Raw genomic sequence first — 19,535 nt, 5'->3', positions numbered from 1 at the left:
AGAAATAAATTTGAAGAGTAGTTTCCATCCTACAAAACTTCACTTAAGCATAACAAGATGTACTTTATTATTTGTCAAATGAAGAGAAACATACAGTATTACATCAATGGATAATAATAAAATAAAATAAACTTTGTACTACAAAACCAGTCATAAGTAGCATAGGTTTATTTGTAGCAATAGTCAAAAATACATTGTTTGGGTCAAAATGACCAATTTTTAATTTGATAAATAATCTTTATGCCAAAAATCATTAGGCTATTAAGTAAAGATCATGTTCCATGAAGATATTTTGTACATTTCCTACCGTAAATATATCAAAACTTAATTTTTGATTAGTAATGTGCATTTCAAAAACTTCATTTGCACAGCTATAAAGGCGATTTTCTTAATATTGAGATTTTTTATTTGCACCTTCAGATTCTAGATTTTCAAATAGTTGTATCTCGGCCGAATATTGTCCTATCCTAACAAACCACACAACAATGGAAAGCTTATTTATCCAGCTTTCAGTTGATCATGAATGACTCTTATGACTGGTTTTGTGGCCCAGGGTCACAAATAAGTACAATATAACAGCATTGAAAATTTACAGCAAATTTTGTTAATCTTCCAAAAGATGGCTGCTGCCTTCTTGATGTAGCATTTAACACCCACTTCCACATGTCCATTTCAGGAGACTACACTACCCAAATGGTAAAACTTTTGACTTCCCTCAGGTGGTGCGATCCACAATCCCCTTGGTTTGATCAATGGCATTTACTTAGGCCAATTTTATTTGATTCCCTGTCTAGGTCAGTTGTTGCATATTGCAATTTCGTCTCGTTCTCCTCAGCCTGGCCAGAAAGTAGTTATCAAGGCTTGAGGTTTGAAGGTATTGAGTAGTTTTATAACATTAAGGGCCAGATTTACTAACAGTTTGCATCCATGCAAACCCTCTTTTGGCATTAAAAGTGATCAGGATTTAGGATTTAAAAATTAGCAATGAAAAGGTGTGGACAGAGTTATTTTTGCGGCTGATCTTATTTGTAGGAGTTTCCCTTTAAGATGCTAAATTTTTGGGAGAAGAGTATTTTAATGAATCATGCAACATGATTCACTAAGGTTTGCGCTGGTATTTGCACTATAATTTGACGCCCAAAAAGCGTGTCTCAAACCAGATGCTAATTTGCGCTGCTCTTAGTTTGTGTTGGTCATTATGGATATGATCTGACTACAGCTGTGTTCTTTAATTTCCTCTTTGTCACTAGATCAGCTGAAAAACTTTCCACTCCCATTTGGGTTTTTTACACTGTAAAATGTAATAAGTTAGCTTTACTTAAATTGAGGAAACCGATTGCACTAAGAAAAAACTAAGTAAAGTGAAATAGGAATAGTATGTTGTACTGACAAATGTTTAGTTAATATAGTTTACTTACACAAGAGTTCTAGTAACTAAAAAAGAACTGTAGGGGGTACTTGATTCTTTACTTTAGGTTTACTTTAGATTGACTTAGTATTGCTACTCACTGACTCCCAGAGTGCATTGCGGCATGAATAAATTATGCAATTGGTTTGTTTTACTGTTGTTGTGTAACGCCACACCAGCAGAGGGAGCCCTCACCCATGCACTGACTGTTCTCGCTCCCTCTGCTGCATCAAGGGTAACTTCCTGTTTGGTGGCCATTTAAGGAGGCCTACCGCCAAACAGGCCCCACAAAGTATTGTTTTGCTGTGCGGACTCTACTAAGCATTTATCCTTGTTTCATTGCCTTGTTTTTGCCACGGTTTTGTTTCATAGTCATAGTTTTGTTTCATTGTCATAGTTTTGTTTCATGGTCATGGTCATAGTTTTGTTTCATAGTTTTTCCTTGTTTCATTGTTTTGTTTTAATTGCTACTTTGGACTGCTCACTTGGATTTTGACCCACGCCTGTCTATTGGATTACGCTGTTGTCTTGCCTTGGATGTTACTGTTTGCTGTTGTTTGACCTTGCCTGTCTTGACAACTATCTGTGTAATAAAGCTCGCATTTGGATCTTACAACGCTGTCGTCGAGTCCTCGTGTTACATAATACTTCGCCTCCCGAAGATCCAGCGGCTTTCTAAAACACAGATCACCATGGATGCAGCATCACGCCTCTTTTGCCTTCGTCAAGGTAACCGTTGCATTGAAGAATATGTTGTGGACTTTTACGAACTGTGTCATCTGGTGAATTTTAATGATGTGGCACTTTAGGACATTTTTTGTCATGGATTAAATGAGCCCATTCATTCCTGCTTACCTGGAGGTAAAATTCACTGGTCTCTGGAACAGTATATTGATTATGCCCTCCGCTTAAGTGGTTCGCCTTTTACTGTTGGCATTGCGGATGAAGGACCCCGCGATCCTGCAGTAACCCCCATACCACAACCTGCTCATGTCATGTCTGCTACACCAGAGCCCTCTCATGTTAAGCCAGAGCCTGTTCATGTCATGTTCTTCAAGCCAAAGTCTGCTCAACCCAATGCCTGCCGCTCCAGGGCCTGCTCACGCCATGCCTGCCGCTCCAGAGCCAGCTCACAAGATGGCCGCCCTTCCAGAGCCACTGCACAAGATGGCCGCCATGCCTGAGCCTGTTCATAAGATGGCCGCCGTCCCAAAGCCTGTTCACAAGATGGCCGCCATTCTAGAGTCTGTTCACAAGATGGCTGCCAGCCCAGAGCCTGTACCCAAAATGGCCGCTACATCCACGCTTCATCGTGTCAACCCGGTTTCAAGATGGTTGGCCTCCAGCATAGAGGACCTACCACTACTGTTAGCTCGAGCAGCTGGTCTCCCTAAACTCATGTCAGCCAAGCCAGCACCTGCTTATGCCACTTCAGTCAAGCTACAGCCTGTTCACGTCATGTCTCCTGCTCCAGAGTCTGCATCTATCATGGCTGCCCTTCCAGATGAGGTTCCTGCCAAGTCAAGTAACGTTACAGCTGCTGTTCCAGCCAAGTCAAGTCACGTTACCGCTGCTGTTCCAGCAAAGTCAAGCCAAGACGCAGCTGCTCCAGCAAAGTCAAGCCACGTCGCAGCTGCTGTTCCAGCCAAGTCAAGTCACGTTACCGCTGCTGTTCCAGCAAAGTCAAGCCAAGACGCAGCTGCTCCAGCAAAGTCAAGCCACGTCGCAGCTGTTCCCTCAAAGCCAAGTCAAGTCACAACCGCTCCTCCGACATCAAGCCAAATGATGCCTGATCCTCCGGTGTCAAGTCAAGTCAAATCAGGGCTACACTTTCTGTGCCAAGACAAGATATAGCTGTTCTTCATGAATCAAGCCAAGATACAGCTGTTGTTCTCCATGAGTCAAGCCAAGTCACAGCTGTGCCCTATGAGTCAAGCCAAGTCACAGCTGTGCCCCATGAGTCAAGCCAAGTCACAGCTGTTGTTCCTGAATCAAATCAAGTTACAGCTGGGTTGTCTGTTAAGCCAAACCACAGCTGATTTCCATGAGCCAAGCCAAGTTACAGCAGATCTTCATGAGCCAAGTCAAGTTGCTGCTGTTGTCCCTGAGCCAAGCCAAGGTCTCGTCTGACCTGCCAGAGCCATGCCATGTCTCGTCTAAACTGCCAGAGCCATGCCATGTCTTGATTGCCAGTGTAATGTACCCTCCTCCAATGTCAGTGCGGGCTGCAGGCATACCAATAGAGCCAACGCTCCCAAGCCAAGCAAGCCACGCCGAGTCAACGCTCCCAAGCCAAGCAAGCCACGTAGAGCCGACGCTCCCAAGCCAAGCAAGCCACGCAGAGCTGACGCTCCCAAGCCAAGCAAGCCACACAGAACTGACACTCCCAAGCCTCACACCTTCCAGCCCGGTGGGCATCCCATTAACCACTGCACTACTTGTGATGGCCATCACCATTTTAAGTGTGTGGGCTGCACACTGCATCCCAGAGGCCTCGTCTGTCCACGAGTCTGCTCCAGAGGCCTCATCTGTCCACGAGTCTGCTCCAGAGGCCTCATCTGTCCACGAGTCTGCTCCAGAGGCCTCGTCTGTCCACGAGTCTGCTCCGGAGGCCTCGTCTGTCCATGAGTCTGCTCCAGAGGCCTTGTCTGTCCATGAGTCTGTCCACGAGTCTGCTCCAGAGACCTCGTCTGTCCATGAGTCTGTCCACGAGTCTGCTCCGGAGGCCTCGCCTGTCCACGAGTCTGCTCCAGAGGCCTCGTCTGTCCATGAGTCTGCTCCAGAGGCCTCGTCTGTCCATGAGTCTGTCCACGAGTCTGCTCCGGAGGCCTCACCTGTCCACGAGTCTGCTCCAGAGGCCTCGTCTGTCCATGAGTCTGTCCACGAGTCTGCTCCGGAGGCCTCGCCTGTCCACGAGTCTGCTCCAGAGGCCTCGTCTGTCCATGAGTCTGTCCACGAGTCTGCTCTGGAGGCCTCGTCTGTCCACTAGTCTGCTCCGGAGGCTTCGTCTGTCCACTGTCCACTTGTTCCTGCTCTGCCTGCAATGCCAAGGCTTCCTGCTCTGCCTGCTCCGCCACTGCTTCCTGCTTTGCCTACACCGCCTAGGCTTCCTGCTCTGCCGGCCCCGCCATGGCTTCCACTACTCCACAGTCTGCCATTGCTTCACGGTCCAGGCCCACCTCCGCTTCATGATCCAGGTCTGCTATTGCTCCATGGCCCAGGTCCTCCAAGTTTCCACTGTCTGCCACTGCTTCACGACCCAGGTCCTCCAAGTTTCCACTGTCTGCCACTGTTCCACGGCCCAGGTCCTCCATTGCCTCACTGTCTGCCACTGATCCACAGCCCAGGTCCTCCATTGCCTCACTGTCTGCTATTGCTCCACACCAGCAAAGGGAGCCCTCACCCATGCACTGACTGTTCTCGCTCCCTCTGCTGCTTCATGGGTAACTTCATTTAAGGAGGCCTACTGCCAAACAGGCCCCACAAAGTATTGTTTTGCTGTGCGGACTCTACTAAGCATTTACCCTTGTTTCATTGGCTTGTTTTTGCTACGGTTTTGTTTCATAGTCATAGTTTTGTTTCATGGTCATAGTTTTGTTTCATAGTCATAGTTTTTCCTTGTTTCAATGTTTTGTTTTATTTGCTACTTTGGACTGCTCACGCTGTTGTCTTGCCTTGGATGTTACTGTTTGCCGTTGTTTGACCTTGCCTGTCTTGACAACGATCTGTTTAATAAAGCTCACATCTGGATCTTACAACGCTGTCGTCGAGTCCTCGTGTTACATGTTGTTTTTATTTGCCAATTTAATTTGCTGTCTTGTGTTCTCCATGCAATTTACTTTTTCTTCCCTTGAAATCAAATAACTCTGATTTCATGATGCATTGCTGCATCAATAGGAAGAAAGTAATAAAATAAACAAAGTTCCAGGTGCCCAACCAAAGGAAACACTCATCACTATAATAGTAAGTTAGTTTTTTTTTAAATCAACATCAATTTGTGAAGTCAGCTTATGTGATGTTCTCTCACTTTCCAGCGATATCGTATACTATTTGAACTGAACTGACGATGATATCACTGAATTCATTGATGAACTGCCTTTAACTGAAAATTGATTGTTACAATAATGCGTTACTTACACACTATTGTGCTGTTTAAATACTGTGCAGTTGCTTTGACACAATCTGTATTGTAAAAGGCGCTATATAAATAAAGGTGACTTGACTTGACTTGACTCTCAAATATTTCAGTTGTATTGAAAGTTGACATTCAAGATTACTTTGGGAAACTAGTGAAAGAAAGATAACTGCAGACATGGAGGAAATGAGTGAAAAGTCTATTAAGAATTGCACCACCTAAAAAATGTTTATTTTCTTCTTCTTCTGTTGTTATTTTGAATATTATCAACAAATTAGTGCACTGCTGCCTCTCATTGGCTTATTAATGTTGTTGGTTCCTTTCTGGCTACTTGAATATTTTAAGTAAGCGTTACTAGAAGCAGAAAGTAAATTGTTTTACTTGCCTTAAAAGTAGCTGTAACTTAATCAAACCTAGTAAGTAAGTTAAGATAACTAACTATATCTAAGTAATTTAAACTACTGGATTTTAAGTTGAAATAAAGAAAATGTAGTTTTCCTGTGTCAACACTAGATGGAACTCCTAATCAAGCTGATCAAAGTAAATAAAAAAGACTGTGAGATTAGCATGTACTTTCTGAATTATTAAACTGAGATACCTGACTGTCTTTCTTTCTTCTCCACTGTTTTGTTTGTATCCAGCCTCGTTTCCTGTGTTTGACAGGATGCCCTCATCCACCTGTCACTCCCTGAGCTCTGCTGACAAACACAGTGATGGTGCTGCAGCATCTGATGGGCTGTCCAGACATCAGTGGATGGTCAGTGGTGTTAATATTTTCCCCAGTTACAAAGGCGATATAATGGGCAGCATCTGACATGCTGTCGATTACCACAGATAACTATTTCCTTCACCCATAGTGATTCATAAGTGGCCTACAGTACCGTGACCCTTATTGTTTGCTATAAGTAGCCCTCATGTTATCATTGTCTCTTGTCGTGTATTGATCGTTGTAACCTGCTGTTTGGTGAGTGTTTCAAGCCAAGTCTGTTTCAAGCCACATCTGTTTCAAGCAAACTCTGTTTCAAGCCAAGTCTGTTTTCAGCCAAATCAATTTCAAGCCAAATCTGTTTCAAGCCAAGTCTGTTTCATGCCAAGTCTATTTCAAGCCAAGTCTGTTTCAAGCCAAGTCTGTTTCAAGCCAAGTCTGTTTTGAGCCAAATCTGTTTTGAGCCAAGTCTGTTTCAAGCCAAGTCTGTTTCAAGCCAAATCTGTTTCGAGCCAAATCTGTTTCAAGCCAAGTCTGTTTCGAGCCAAATCTGTTTCGAGCCAAGTTTGTTTCATGCCAAGTCTGTTTCGAGCCAAATCTGTTTCGAGCCAAATCTGTTTCGAGCCAAATCTGTTTCGAGCCAAATCTGTTTCGAGCCAAGTCTGTTTCAAGCCAAATCTGTTTCAAGCCAAGTCTGTTTCAAGCCAAGTCAAGTCTGTTTATGTCAAGTCAAGTCAAGTCAAGTCTTGTCTCTGTTTTGGTTATGTTTGCTTTTTGGATTACTTCACTGTTTCAATAAACTGCACTTGGGTTTATCCACATCTAGCCATCAGGTATTGGACTCTTTTAGGTTATTACATGCAGAGGTTTTAGGTCCAATAATTAACACCTCTGTTTTTTAAGGATTTAGCATTAAGAAGTTACTCGTCATCCAGTTTTTTGTATCAACTATGCATTTCGTTTTACAAATTGGTGTGCTTCGCCGGGCCGCAAAGAAATATAGAGCTGAGTATCATCAGCACAACAGTGAAAGCTAACACCATGTTTCCTGATGATATCCCCCAAGGGTAACATGTAAAGCGTAAAAAGTAATGTCCCTAGTACTGAGCCTTGAGGTACTCCATACTGCACTTGTGATCGATATGATACCTTGTCATCCACTGCCACAAACTGATAGTGGTCAGATAAGTCTGTTCAAAAGAATTTTGTGGTCAATAGTGTCAAATGCAGTGCTAAGATCCAGCAGCACTAATAGAAAGATACAACCTTGATCAGATGATAAGAACAGGTCATTTGTAGGTAAAAACGTCTTTGTCTCCCTCACACACAGGAGGAATTCAGTCATCCAGTGGACAGTCTGGCCTTAACAGTGGATGAAGTCATTAATGTACGCCGGATACTCGTGAAGGCTGAGATGGAGAAATACATGCAGAACAAAGAGCTTTATAATAATCTGAAGAAAGGCAAGGTGTGAATGTCTTTGTGGATCATGTGATCAACATCAGTCCAACATGCCAATGAAAACAGTGTTCATTTTTGTTTTCTTCGTCTTTTTTTTGTAGATATGCTGCTGTTGTCAAGTGAAGTTTCCACTGTTTTCATGGCCGTCCACGTGCCTCCTGTGTAAAAGGTCTGGGTTTCAGTATCATAAATATTATCTGGAACATGGAATATTAACATTGTCTGATTTACTGTTCTGAACATTTAGACACTGTGTTTTTTTCCTCTTTTAGGTCCGTCTGTAGCTCTTGTAGTGCAAAGGTACTTAATATATATTTTATTTAAATTCATGCAGCACTTTAGTAGTCACTAGTATTTTTTTTCACACTATAGAACACTGACAATATGTTTTAATGTTTAGTTTCATCCATGATATAAAGATATTACTTTACAACCCTGGCCAGCCACACATATATGAGGTCTTTCTCATTATAAATGAGTTTATGGTTGCAAGATGATCTTTGGTTCTTACTCTTAAAATTAACATTTACATTTATTTATGACTATGAACTATATAGTTTTAATAATATGCTAAATTAATAGTGTCTTTTCAATTGTACACAATCTGTCCAAGCACACTTGACCAATTCCAAACCACATCAATCTTAATAACAACTATTGAGTTTATATTTAATTATTTATTAGTGATATATAATTGTCCATGAAGGCTGGAAGTGAGGTTGGAGGTGTGCATAAGTATTAGGCATGTTTGCCACATTGCCTAAAAAGAGATTTAACTCAGACTAAAAGTCAACAATTATTAAATGCCCATGAGAAGGATTCAATACTAATGCAATAATAAAATCCTCTTGTACCACCGTTTGAAGAATTTATCTTCCAGAATCTGACAGTTAGTTTTGGGAGTTCATTCTCTTCAGGAAGGAGACTAAAAAACTCTCAAATCTTAATGTCAGATCCTGGAAGATAAATTCTTCAAACAGTGGTACAAGCTTGTCCTTCAAAAGTCAGCCTCAACTTATCTGTCTATAAAGCCTGGAAAAAACAGTCTTCATATTTCACAAGTGTGTTATTTTTAAAGTCTCTATTATTGCATTAGTATTGCATTCTTCTCATTGCATTTAATTTTGACTTTTAGTCTGAGTTAAATTTCTTTTTTTGGCTCATTTTATCTGTAAAAGCAAACATGCCTAATAATTATGCACACCTGAGTATAAGAAGTTTTTCACTTCCAGCCTTCATGGACAATTATATATCACTTTTAAATCATTAAATACAAAATCAATAGTAGTTATTTAGATTGATGTGGTTTGGAATTGTTAAAAAAGTGCTTGGAAAAAATTACCAGAATATCAACTTGCATATTAATTCTGCACTCTCTGTATGTTTAAGCTATTTTACCAAATATTATATGTTCCAAAGCCTTGTCTGCTGCATACATTTAAGCTCTATTATAGCTTCTTACTAGCTTTATTGCTGCAAGTGAACCCATATTTAATGTGCATGGTTCATATTTTGTTTTAGCTTGTGTATTTTAATCATGGTTTCCAAAGATGCCACACAACTTCATGTTGGCGTCTATATTTTGCTACTAGCAAATAACAGATGAATTTAATCCAAAGTACAGCCTTAGACGTAGCTATAGCCCTTTCTCCTTCCAAAAGTTTATTTATTTAGCAAACTATGCATGATTATATGATAAGCTGCATTCTGTTCTATTCTGCTCTCCTACTATTTGAGGAGCAGTGCTTTAGGGCTTCTTTTTTTCTAAATTAAATCTTACTACGCATTCTTGTTTTAACAGCAGAAAAATGTCATAAACTCAAGTGATTTTGCTTTATTTTGTGCTTTAACAGATGAAAGTTCCATACAAAAAGATGGCACACATTCCCGTGTACACTGTGGGATTTCACAGCAGTGCGAAGAGTCACAAGAGTGAAGTCTATAAGTGAGTAAATATATGCTGTGTGTCTAAGTTAAATTACTACAGTCACATTCCACACCGTCTGTGCTGGCCAGAAATTAACTTTAAAATTACATTGTTCCCTTCCGGGAACTCAACACTGCGTCATCAGCGCTTTGGGGAATTTTGTAGCCAATAGAATGACGGGAGTGACGTCACCGCGTCCAGGAAGTATATAAGCACGTGCGTTTCAAACCGGCTTCAGCTTTTGTCATTCAGCGAAGCGCTCTATGTTGGTCTGTTTGTCTGGTCTCTCATTGCTGTTTTTTGTGCCAGTTTGCACAGCTTTTATTTGAGCAATGTCAGCCAAAAGGGGTAGAAAGTTTCACTTTGTTAAAGCGGTTCAGCAGTCACACAGAATGTGTGTTCCTCCCTGACAGCGATTCATCGTTGGTGGGGACACACACAGGATGTGTGTTTTCTGCTTGGGAGCGGAGCATGCTCAGTCAGCCCTTGAGGGGGCTGGCTGTCCGCAGTGTGAGCGTCTTCCACTGCGGGTGCTTCGTTCCCAGAGGGCTCTCTTCGAGGAGGGAGCCTTCACCATCGTTCCTCGCGGGTCTGGCCCCGCTTCCGCCGAGGCGGAGCGGCAGCTGCACTCGTGGGGTTCGCAGCTCGATCTGCTAGAGGGAATGGAGACGGGTGATCCCCTATCTCCCTCCTCACCTAGCGGATCGGTTGACCTCCTGGATGCGGAAGCCCGCACTGCGGTTTCTTCCCCCCGGGAGGAGGCATCGGCACTTCTCTTATCTTCCTCCGAGGAGGTTGATGTAGAGAGTGTCGATCTCCAAGCACAACCGCCTGTGAAATCCCCCCAGTTTGAGAAGCTCCTGGAGGTGGTAACTCGTGCGGTGGCCAGACTTAACATCAGCTGGCCCGCCGAGCAACCACATGAGCCGCTAGAAAGCAAATTAGATGAGCGCTTTCTGCGGACACGCAAGCCACCTCCAGGGCGGAGCCTTCCGTTTTTCCCTGATCTCCACAGTGAGCTGTCGAGATCATGGGAAAAACCATTCTCGGCCCGTGTTTTCACCCCCTCCTCCGGTTACTACAGTAACGTGGGAGGGGTTGAGGAGCACGGGTACAAGATGATGCCGGCAGTTGAACAGATGCTTGCGAGCTATCTGTCTCCTGCAGCGGCATCATCTCTGAAGGCTCCGATCTTGCCCACCAAGCCACTTAAACTAACTTCTAGCTTGTTGGGCAAGGGGTACGCGGCAGCAGGTCAGGCTGGGTCATGTCTGCACACTATGTCAGTGTTGCAGGCATACCAAGCCGACCTGCTAAAGGATTTAGACGAAGGCAGGGAGGTGAATGTATCAGAATTGAGGCGTACAGCAGATCTTGCTCTCCGCGCCACTAAGGAGACCGCCAGTGCTATTGGGCGGTCTATGGCAGCTTTTCAGCAATACCTCCCTCGCCGTGTCTTTTCCTCTGGGGCTGCTGGACCGGGAGCAGCCCCAGCCGCGTACCAGCTCCTCACGCCGCGAGGCGCAAAAAGCGAGCGTTGCTACCCGCACCCCTCCTGACAGATCAAGGGGGCGGGGTAAGCAGCGCTCCAAGTCGGGGACTTCTAAGACTAGGCCCGACCTGAGGGTCGTGCTTCAGTCAAAGAGGTCCTCGGCTAAACGGCCCTGACTGCTGTGGCTCAGGGCCGTTGAGGGCAGCCCCTCTTGGGGAAAAATGGGGTTCAACACATTATATGGTGCCCGTTTCTCCTCGGGGCCCTCAGGAGACCAGTCAGCTAACCCTGCCAGTGCTTCAGGGCGCGACAGTCTCCCGCAAACCTCTGCTGGTGGTCCCGCCCGGCAACGTAGCGGACCCAGTAAGTCTGTCACCCCCACGGGGGTCCTCAGAGCAGTTAATTCAGGTGTCGCCTGCCAGTCAGCTGTTACAGGCCACCAAATTAATTCCTCAAAGTTTACCAGAAACCAGCCTCGAGAGGCTGGTTCCCTTAGTACACTTTCTGGCAGCGTGGAAACTACTGCCGTATCAAATCCAGTTCGGCGCTCCGGCGCCACCTTTCAACGGGGTGTTTCCTACTGTGGTAGGCCCCGAGCAGGTTCTGGTAATGGAACAAGAAGTAGATTCTCTTCTGAGGAAGGAGGCCATCGAGGTGGTCCCTCCTCAGCACAGAGAAACCGGGTTCTACAGCCGGTACTTCATTGTTTCCAAGAAGGATGGAGGGCTGCGGCCCATCTTAGATCTCAGACAACTGAACCGTTCAGTCAGAAAACTGAAGTTCACTATGTTAACTGTCAAGCAGGTTGTGTCTCAAATCAGGTCCGAGGACTGGTTTGTCACGATAGATCTCAAAGATGCGTACTTTCACGTCTCCATCCTTCCTCAGCACAGGAAGTTTCTCAGGTTCGCTTTCAGGGGCAAAGCTTACCAATACAGAGTTCTTCCTTTCGGCCTAACACTCTCACCCCGAACTTTTACAAAGTGTATGGATGCTGCTCTGGCTCCTCTGCGACTCCAGGGCATCCGCATACTCAACTACATAGACGACTGGCTGATTTTAGCCAGCTCAGAACAGTTAGCGGTTCAACATCGAGATGTTGTTCTCGCTCACATGAAAGCTTTGGGGTTGAGACTCAACACCAAGAAGAGTGTGCTGTCTCCATTACAGAGAACCACTTATCTAGGTGTCGTATGGGATTTGACCACGATGCAGGCACGGTTGTCTCCTGCTCGGATCGAGTCGATCCTTACTGCAGTAAATGCGGTTAAGCTAGGCCTGTCACTCACTGTCAAACAGTTCCAAGTACTGTTAGGTCTTATGGCAGCAGCAGCCAACGTGATACCTTTTGGCCTGCTGCACATGAGGCCGCTACAGTGGTGGCTCAAGACCCAGGGTTTTTCCCCGAGGGGAAATCCTTTCCACAAGATCAAGGTCACGCGGAAGATGTAATTTCGCTCGCGTCCTGGCAGTTTTCCAGGCGGAGCCAGAGCTTCCAGGCACTATTTGTGTCCCTCTTGTCCGGGTGTGCCCCGACAAAGGACTATTGTCTCCTCGTGTGCCCAAGGGCCGAGGACGACTCCTTCCTCTCGGTCTGGCTGGTCACCAGACAGAGGCCTCCACCTCGTGAGCCCGAGGGCCGAGGTGGGCAACTCTCCCTCTTGCGCTGGGTGCTCCCCAGGCAGAGATGTAATTCCACTCGCGTCCTGGCAGTTTTCCAGGCGGAGCCATTCCAGTGTCCTGGCCAGAGGTTTCCAGGCACTACTTGGGTCCCTCTTGATCCGGGTACGCCCCGACAAAGGACCACTTTTCTCCTCATGTGCTCAAGGGCTGAGGAGAACCCCCTCTCTGGCTGGTGACCAGACTGGGGCGTATGACCAAAATCTCGTGAGCCCGAGGGCCGAGGTTTATCCCTCTTCGCTGGGTATGTCCCAGGCAGAGATGTAATCCCGCTTGCGTCCTGGCAGTTTCCCAGGCGAAGCAACCTGGTGTTCTGGTACCCCCAGACACCTCTTGTCCCTCTACGTCTGGCCGGTCCCCAGACAGAGGTGGACTCTTTTCCTCGTGTGCCTGAGGGCCGAGGTGGATCAGATCCCTCTTTGCTGGGAGTTTCCCAGGCAGAGATGTAATCCCACTCGCGTCCTGGCAGTTTTCCAGGCGGAGCCAATCCAGTCCCTCTCATGCTGGCTGTTCCCTAGACGGAGTTTGGACTATTTCCTCGTGTGCCTGAGGGCCGAGGTACACAACATTCTTCCTCTTCGCTGGGCGCGTCCCAGGCAGAGATGTGATTCCGCTCGCGTCCTGGCAGTTTCCCAGGCGGAGCTCTTCCTTCCTCGTGAGCCCGAGGGCCGAGGTATATACCATCTCCCTCTTGCTCTGGCATTATTCCGGACAGAGGTGTAATACTTCTCGCGTCCTGGCAGTTTCCCAGGCGGAGAACCATCAGTGCCCCACAGGTAAGTATCTTCTGGCACTGCCCTCTCGCTCTGGGCTGGTCCCCCAGACAGAGGGATATTCTCTCTCGTCCTGGTAACCCCAGACAGAGAGCTCTTCCTGGCCTGATCCACCAGAAGTAACGCTTTCCTTTTCCTTTCCCAGACAAACACCACTGGGCAGGAACTTGGAATTATGGGTAGTTGGTATATCGTTCCCCAAAGCGTTGATGACGCAGTGTTGAGTTCCTGGAAGGGAACGTCTCGGGTTACGTATGTAACCCTGGTTCCTTGAGGGAACGAGACACTGCGTCTCTGACCATAATTCCCGCATTCCTGCCGCGCATCGCTTCATTCCTGGAAGCTGAAGCCGGTTTGAAACGCACGTGCTTATATACTTCCTGGTCGCTGACGTCACCGCGCCGGTGACGTCACTCCCGTCGTTCTATTGGCTACAGACTGATTCAGAGGTGGGCTCGCCAATGGCATTCCCCAAAGCGTTGATGACGCAGTGTCTTGTTCCCTCAGGGAACCAGGGTTACATACGTAACCCGAGACGATTTCCAGTTGTTGTTTTTTTAACCTTTGTGAGGACACTTTTTAAAATTTACCTTCCTTTACCAAAAAGAAGTTTATACTTAAGTAAAGTTCAAGTATATTTTTAAGTATACTTTATGTAGTAAGTATAAAAATATCAGTGTACTATTAGTATACTTTGAAGTGTACTATTTCAATACTCTTTGGGACTAAATTGGCCCACTTTCTAGTATATAAAAGTATACTAAGTATAGCAGTAGTAAACTTTGAGTACACCACTAGTTTACATCTGTTTTTAGTTTGTACTGCAAGTATACTAAAAATTTACTTATACTGATAGTTTGCTAATTAGTAAAGTACTAGTAAACTACTAGTTTAGTAGTTTTATACTGCAAGTATACTTCAACTGAACTTTACATCATACTTTAAGTATACTATTATGTCCCTATTTAGGTATTATTTGTATTTGTTTTGTTATATGAATATCTGAACATACAAAACATCAAAAGAAAGATCAGGGTATCTGCTTGTAAACAAAAATTCTAGCTTCATGCATTCTTTTTTTATAAACACTTGAATGTGGGTAAGTTTTATAAAAAATAAATAAATAAATAAACAACATTTTGAACAAAAAGACTATTCATGATAAAAATTAAAACGTAGATGGAGTTGATCAACACCCCAAAGCTTGACAGTCATCATTACCTCTTCATGGGTCGACATTTTATTTCATAACGTTACACAGTTTTCCATATCTATGGTTTTGATGCTGTTTTATGTCTGACAATTGTGTTAGATTACATGTGGAAGCATCTGTTGTTTCGGTTTCTTCGTCACTTGTGTTTTGGAAATTCTGTACAGAAGATGTGTTATAGCGCCCCTAGTGTATAACAATGAAAACACAGATTCTCAGAGCAAAAGTAGAGCTCTGTCACACCCCTGGACTTTCTAGTTGGTTTCTCCCATCAATTCCCCCCGCAGATCTGTGTGTTTTGGTTTCTCCCTCATTGTTCTCACCTGGATTTGTTAATCAGTCTGTGTATTTAGTGTGTGTGTTTTCCCCTCATTCCTTGTCGGTCTTTGATGTTGCTTACCTCCGTGTGTGGATGTCTCCCTCGTTCCTGTTTGTTCCTGACCTGTGTACCCTTGGATGTATATTAAAAGACTTTGTTTATTTTATGTCGTGTTTCATCTAGTCCATCCAGCACAAGCGTGACAAGCTCAAATATACTTAGACTTTTTCTAAGTGTAAGTCAATTATGTCATTGTCAAATGTCATTTTAAGTATATTTCTGAGAAGTATATAAAGCAGATTTCTGAGAAGTACATAAAAAGTAGACTGAAAGTAAAATAACAGAAGTTAAAAGAAGTTTATTAATAGCACACTTGACTAATCTACTTTTTCATAAGGGTTACTCAGTGTTATCTGTGTTGTCGTTTATGTCAAATACCTAAATATAACAAGCTACTTCAATCACTGATTAATCACAGACTGTTACCAATAACATCTTTCCAACATCAATAAAAAAGATGTTTAAGGTGATACCTGCATTAAAAAGACAACTGCATAATGTAAATTGTAGTCAAATTGAGATTCTTTACATTGTTATTAAACTAAACTGAATCAACTGACCTGAGCTGAATGACACTATTGTCTGTATAGAGATGCTTTATAGTTAAATTGAGTTTGTTACATGACTGAAATTTTCAACATTCACACAGTAACTGAACTAAATTCAATCAACTTTGAACTAAATTGAGCTGAATAGTGCCACTGTTATCTGTAGAGCTGCATACCCTTACGAAAAAGAAGTTTATTCAAGTGTGCTATTAGTATACTTCTTTTAAACTAAAAAATAGGAAAGTATACTTTCAGTCTACTTTTTATGTACTTCTCAGAAATGTGCTTTATATACTTCTCAGAAATATACATAAAATGACATTTTAGTATACTTGACTTAAACTTAGAAAAAGTCTCAATATATTTGAGCTCTACTTGTGCTCTGATAATCTGTGTTTTCATTGTTATAAGCTAGGGGCGCTATTACACCTCTTTCTTACAGAATTTCCAAAACACAAGTGAAGAAGAAACTGAAACAACAGATGCTTCCACATGTAATCTAACACAATCATCAGACATAAAACAGCATCAAAACCATAGATATGGAAAACTGTGTGTCGTTGTGGAATAAAATGTCGATCCACGAAGAGATAATAATGATTGTCAAGCTTTGGGGTGTTGATCGACGTTTTGATTATCATGGAATAGCTTTTTGTTCAAAATGTAGTTTATTTATTTTTTATTTATGAAACTTACCCACATTCAAGTGTTTATAACAAAAATGCATGAATCTATAATAAAATGTTTTTGTTTACAAGCAGATATCCTGTTCTTTCTTTTGATGTTTTGTATGTTCAGATATTCATATAACAAAATTATATACAAATTAATACCTAAATAGAGACATAGTAGTATACTTAAAATGTAAAGTTCACTTAAGTCAAGTCAAGTCAAGTCACCTTTATTTATATAGCGCTTGTAACAATACAGATTGTGTCAAAGCAACTGCACAGTATTTAAACAGAACAATAGTGTGTAAGTAACGCATTATTGAAGAAATAATGTACAAGAAAACGTAAAGAAAATTGTACAAGTATACTCAAAGTATAAAACTACTGAACTAGTAGTTTACCGAGACTATACTTCAAAGTGAACTAAAAATGCATAAAAGACCATTTAATTAGTAAACTATCAGTACCTATAAATTCACTAAATACACTTGCAGTACAAACTGAAAACATAGATGTAAACTAGTTGTGTACTCAAAGTTTACTACTGTTATACCTAAAAGTATACTTTTATATACTAGAAAGTGGGCCAATTTAGTCACAATGAGTATTGAAATAGCACACTTAAAAGTATACTACTAGTACACTGATATTTGTATACTTACAAAATATACTTAAGATAAAAAAATAAACTTGAAGTATACTTTTGGCAAGGGTAGCTGAAACCGCAGCACGGTTATTTTTCTGTTTATTTATGCGAAGCTGCTTTGAAAACCATCTGTATGCATCAGTGCTGGAGTCATTATGAAGTGAAAGCAGCTTTAGAAAATAATAAAGATGTCTTTAGGGATTTGTACTGTGAAGAAAAAATCTGTTGGAATAACTCAAATCTGTCTGTTTGTCTGCAGGTCTTTGTGCTCTCTCTCCAGACACTCGGTCGAGGAAGAGTTCCCGCACCTGTACGCCGCAGGCTGCAACCTGAGAGATGTGTGCTCCGACTGCACCAAGTTTGTGGCTGATGTCATTTCCTCCAGTCGCAGGAGCTTGGACATCATCAACAACACGCCGAAACGAAATAAAAGGACATCCTCGACACATCCGCTTCCCACATCACAGCCACACGCTTTCAGTAGGATGAGCAAATGAATGTATCCGCTTCACCTCACACAGCCTCCACACATACTCTACACAAACTCTATACAACCTCTACAAGCTTCCAGCTGACAGGCAGCGGTGTTCGCTCTGAAATATTTGCCAGTGTTAGAGGATAGAGACGTGGATCACACGTGAATCATTTCTGCCTTATCACCCCCTCCTGCACTATAACATCTAACCACTACATGCATAGATTAAAGGACGCAATGCTTGAAGGCTAATGAAGAAAGACAATCCTTTTGCATCATTTCTTTGGTTTTAGCTTGAGTATAACGCTATGTAACTGAGCCAGGACTGTCCATGCTTATACAGTACATCTGTAAATGCATACTTCTCATATCTAATAGCAAATGTATTTTTTAAGCTTTGGGATTTGCTGCATTTAGCACCAGAGGGTGATGTAATTACATTGGGACTGAGTTGGGCTGGTTTGTGATCGCGAAGGTCAGAATGAAGCTGATAATAGTATCGTATTCTCAGTAGACTTATTTTGTAAGGTCTGCAAGTCTGCAATAAAACTAATGCCACAAAACGACTGCTCTCTGCTACATGTGTTTTTTCCACACGAGGGCCACATGTGGGTGTGTGGGTGCTATACTGTAATGTGTGATTATTAAATAACATATTATTATGTAATTAAGAAAGATTACATGGATTAATATATCTAAACTTGCCCTTGCATGTTCAAATTTATCTCCAAAGTTGAAAGAAAAAAATACAGGAGCATTTTTACAGCATAAAAAAAGATATATCCATGCCAAATGGCAACTGTAACTGTAGGCTTTATTTAAAAGCTAAGGTGACCTATTTAGAGTATGAATAACACTTTAAAGCAAATGAGAAAAGTCAACATAGTTTACTGTGAGTCAATATTATTTAGAGCTGACACATATGTGCTATATTGATTCAGCAAACATTTGACTTTAATACAATAAAGCTTAATTACAGATAAAAATGGATAGTGATCATGATTGGTTTTTGCCTTTAGTGTAAAGATGAAAGATTATTGTAATTTTTTTGCTACTGAAATATGTGACCCTTGGACCACAAACCCAGTCATAAGGGTCAGTTTTCGGAAATTTAGATTCGGAAATTGAAGCTGAATAAAAAAGCTTTCCACTGATGATGCATGGGACAAATATTTAGGCTATATTTTAAAATCTGAGGGTTCAAAAAACTGTAAATAATGAGAAAATTACCTTTAAAGTTGTCTAAATGAAGTTCTTTGCAATGCATATTACTAATCAAAAATAACATTGATATATTTATGGAAGGAAATGTACTAAATATCTTCATGGAACATGATCTTTACTTAATATCCTAATGATTTTTGGCATTAAAGAAAAATCTGTCAATCTTTTATTAAACACTATTGTATTTTATCATTCACCTGTTGGTGGTTATAAAAGAGATTAGATTTGTGTCTAATTAATTATTAATGAGAGAGGCGGGGAATTAAAAAAAGTCTTCCCTCTAAACAGCAAAAGTAAAAGGCACAAAGTAAATAAAGCAGCAATTCCCTCAATAAGGCTGTGATAATCAGTGATTTTACCAGGGTTCGCCTTCGATAACTTTAAAATAATTTTAAAATCTGAGGGTTCAGAAAAACTATAAATAATGAGAAAATTACCTTTAAAGTTGTCCAAATGAAGTTCTTAGCAATTCATATTACTAATCAAAAATTTAACTGATATATTTATGGAAGGAAATGTACTAAATATCTTCATGGAACATGATCTTTACGTAAAAACACAGTTTTTTCATGCACCTGTCAAATTTGAGATTTTGGGCTTTTTGGTTTTTCATAGTGTTTATTCAGACTAGTATAAAGAAAACATGAACACTGCTCGTAAGACACTGTAAGACACAAAAGACACTGTAAAGTGTTTCTTTTATAGTACTTTATCTGTTTGTGTCAATAGATTTCATTTACAGCACATATTTTTAAAGACCGTTTTCTCAAAATTAGTTTTTTCTCCTACACTGAGCCATA

At 42.2% G+C, this 19,535-nt stretch overlaps 1 protein-coding gene across 1 annotated transcript in view; it reads left to right on the top strand.

Moving 5' to 3' along the window:
* The window catches only part of spire2 (spire-type actin nucleation factor 2), a 50,150-nt gene extending 32,073 nt beyond the window's left edge, over positions 1-18,077 (top strand). The window contains exons 10-15 of the mRNA XM_073832291.1: positions 6,185-6,300; positions 7,580-7,717; positions 7,812-7,879; positions 7,983-8,010; positions 9,564-9,655; positions 17,296-18,077. Coding sequence (XP_073688392.1) covers positions 6,185-6,300; positions 7,580-7,717; positions 7,812-7,879; positions 7,983-8,010; positions 9,564-9,655; positions 17,296-17,533 — 680 coding nt within the window. The 3' untranslated portion in view covers positions 17,534-18,077. The remainder of the gene's footprint in view (positions 1-6,184; positions 6,301-7,579; positions 7,718-7,811; positions 7,880-7,982; positions 8,011-9,563; positions 9,656-17,295) is intronic.
* Positions 18,078-19,535: the final 1,458 nt, after the last annotated feature.

This window comes from Garra rufa, chromosome 25 (genome assembly GCF_049309525.1).
Source record: "Garra rufa chromosome 25, GarRuf1.0, whole genome shotgun sequence".
NCBI classification, from domain to species: domain Eukaryota; kingdom Metazoa; phylum Chordata; class Actinopteri; order Cypriniformes; family Cyprinidae; genus Garra; species Garra rufa.
This window is presented reverse-complemented; position numbering and strand designations above follow the sequence as displayed.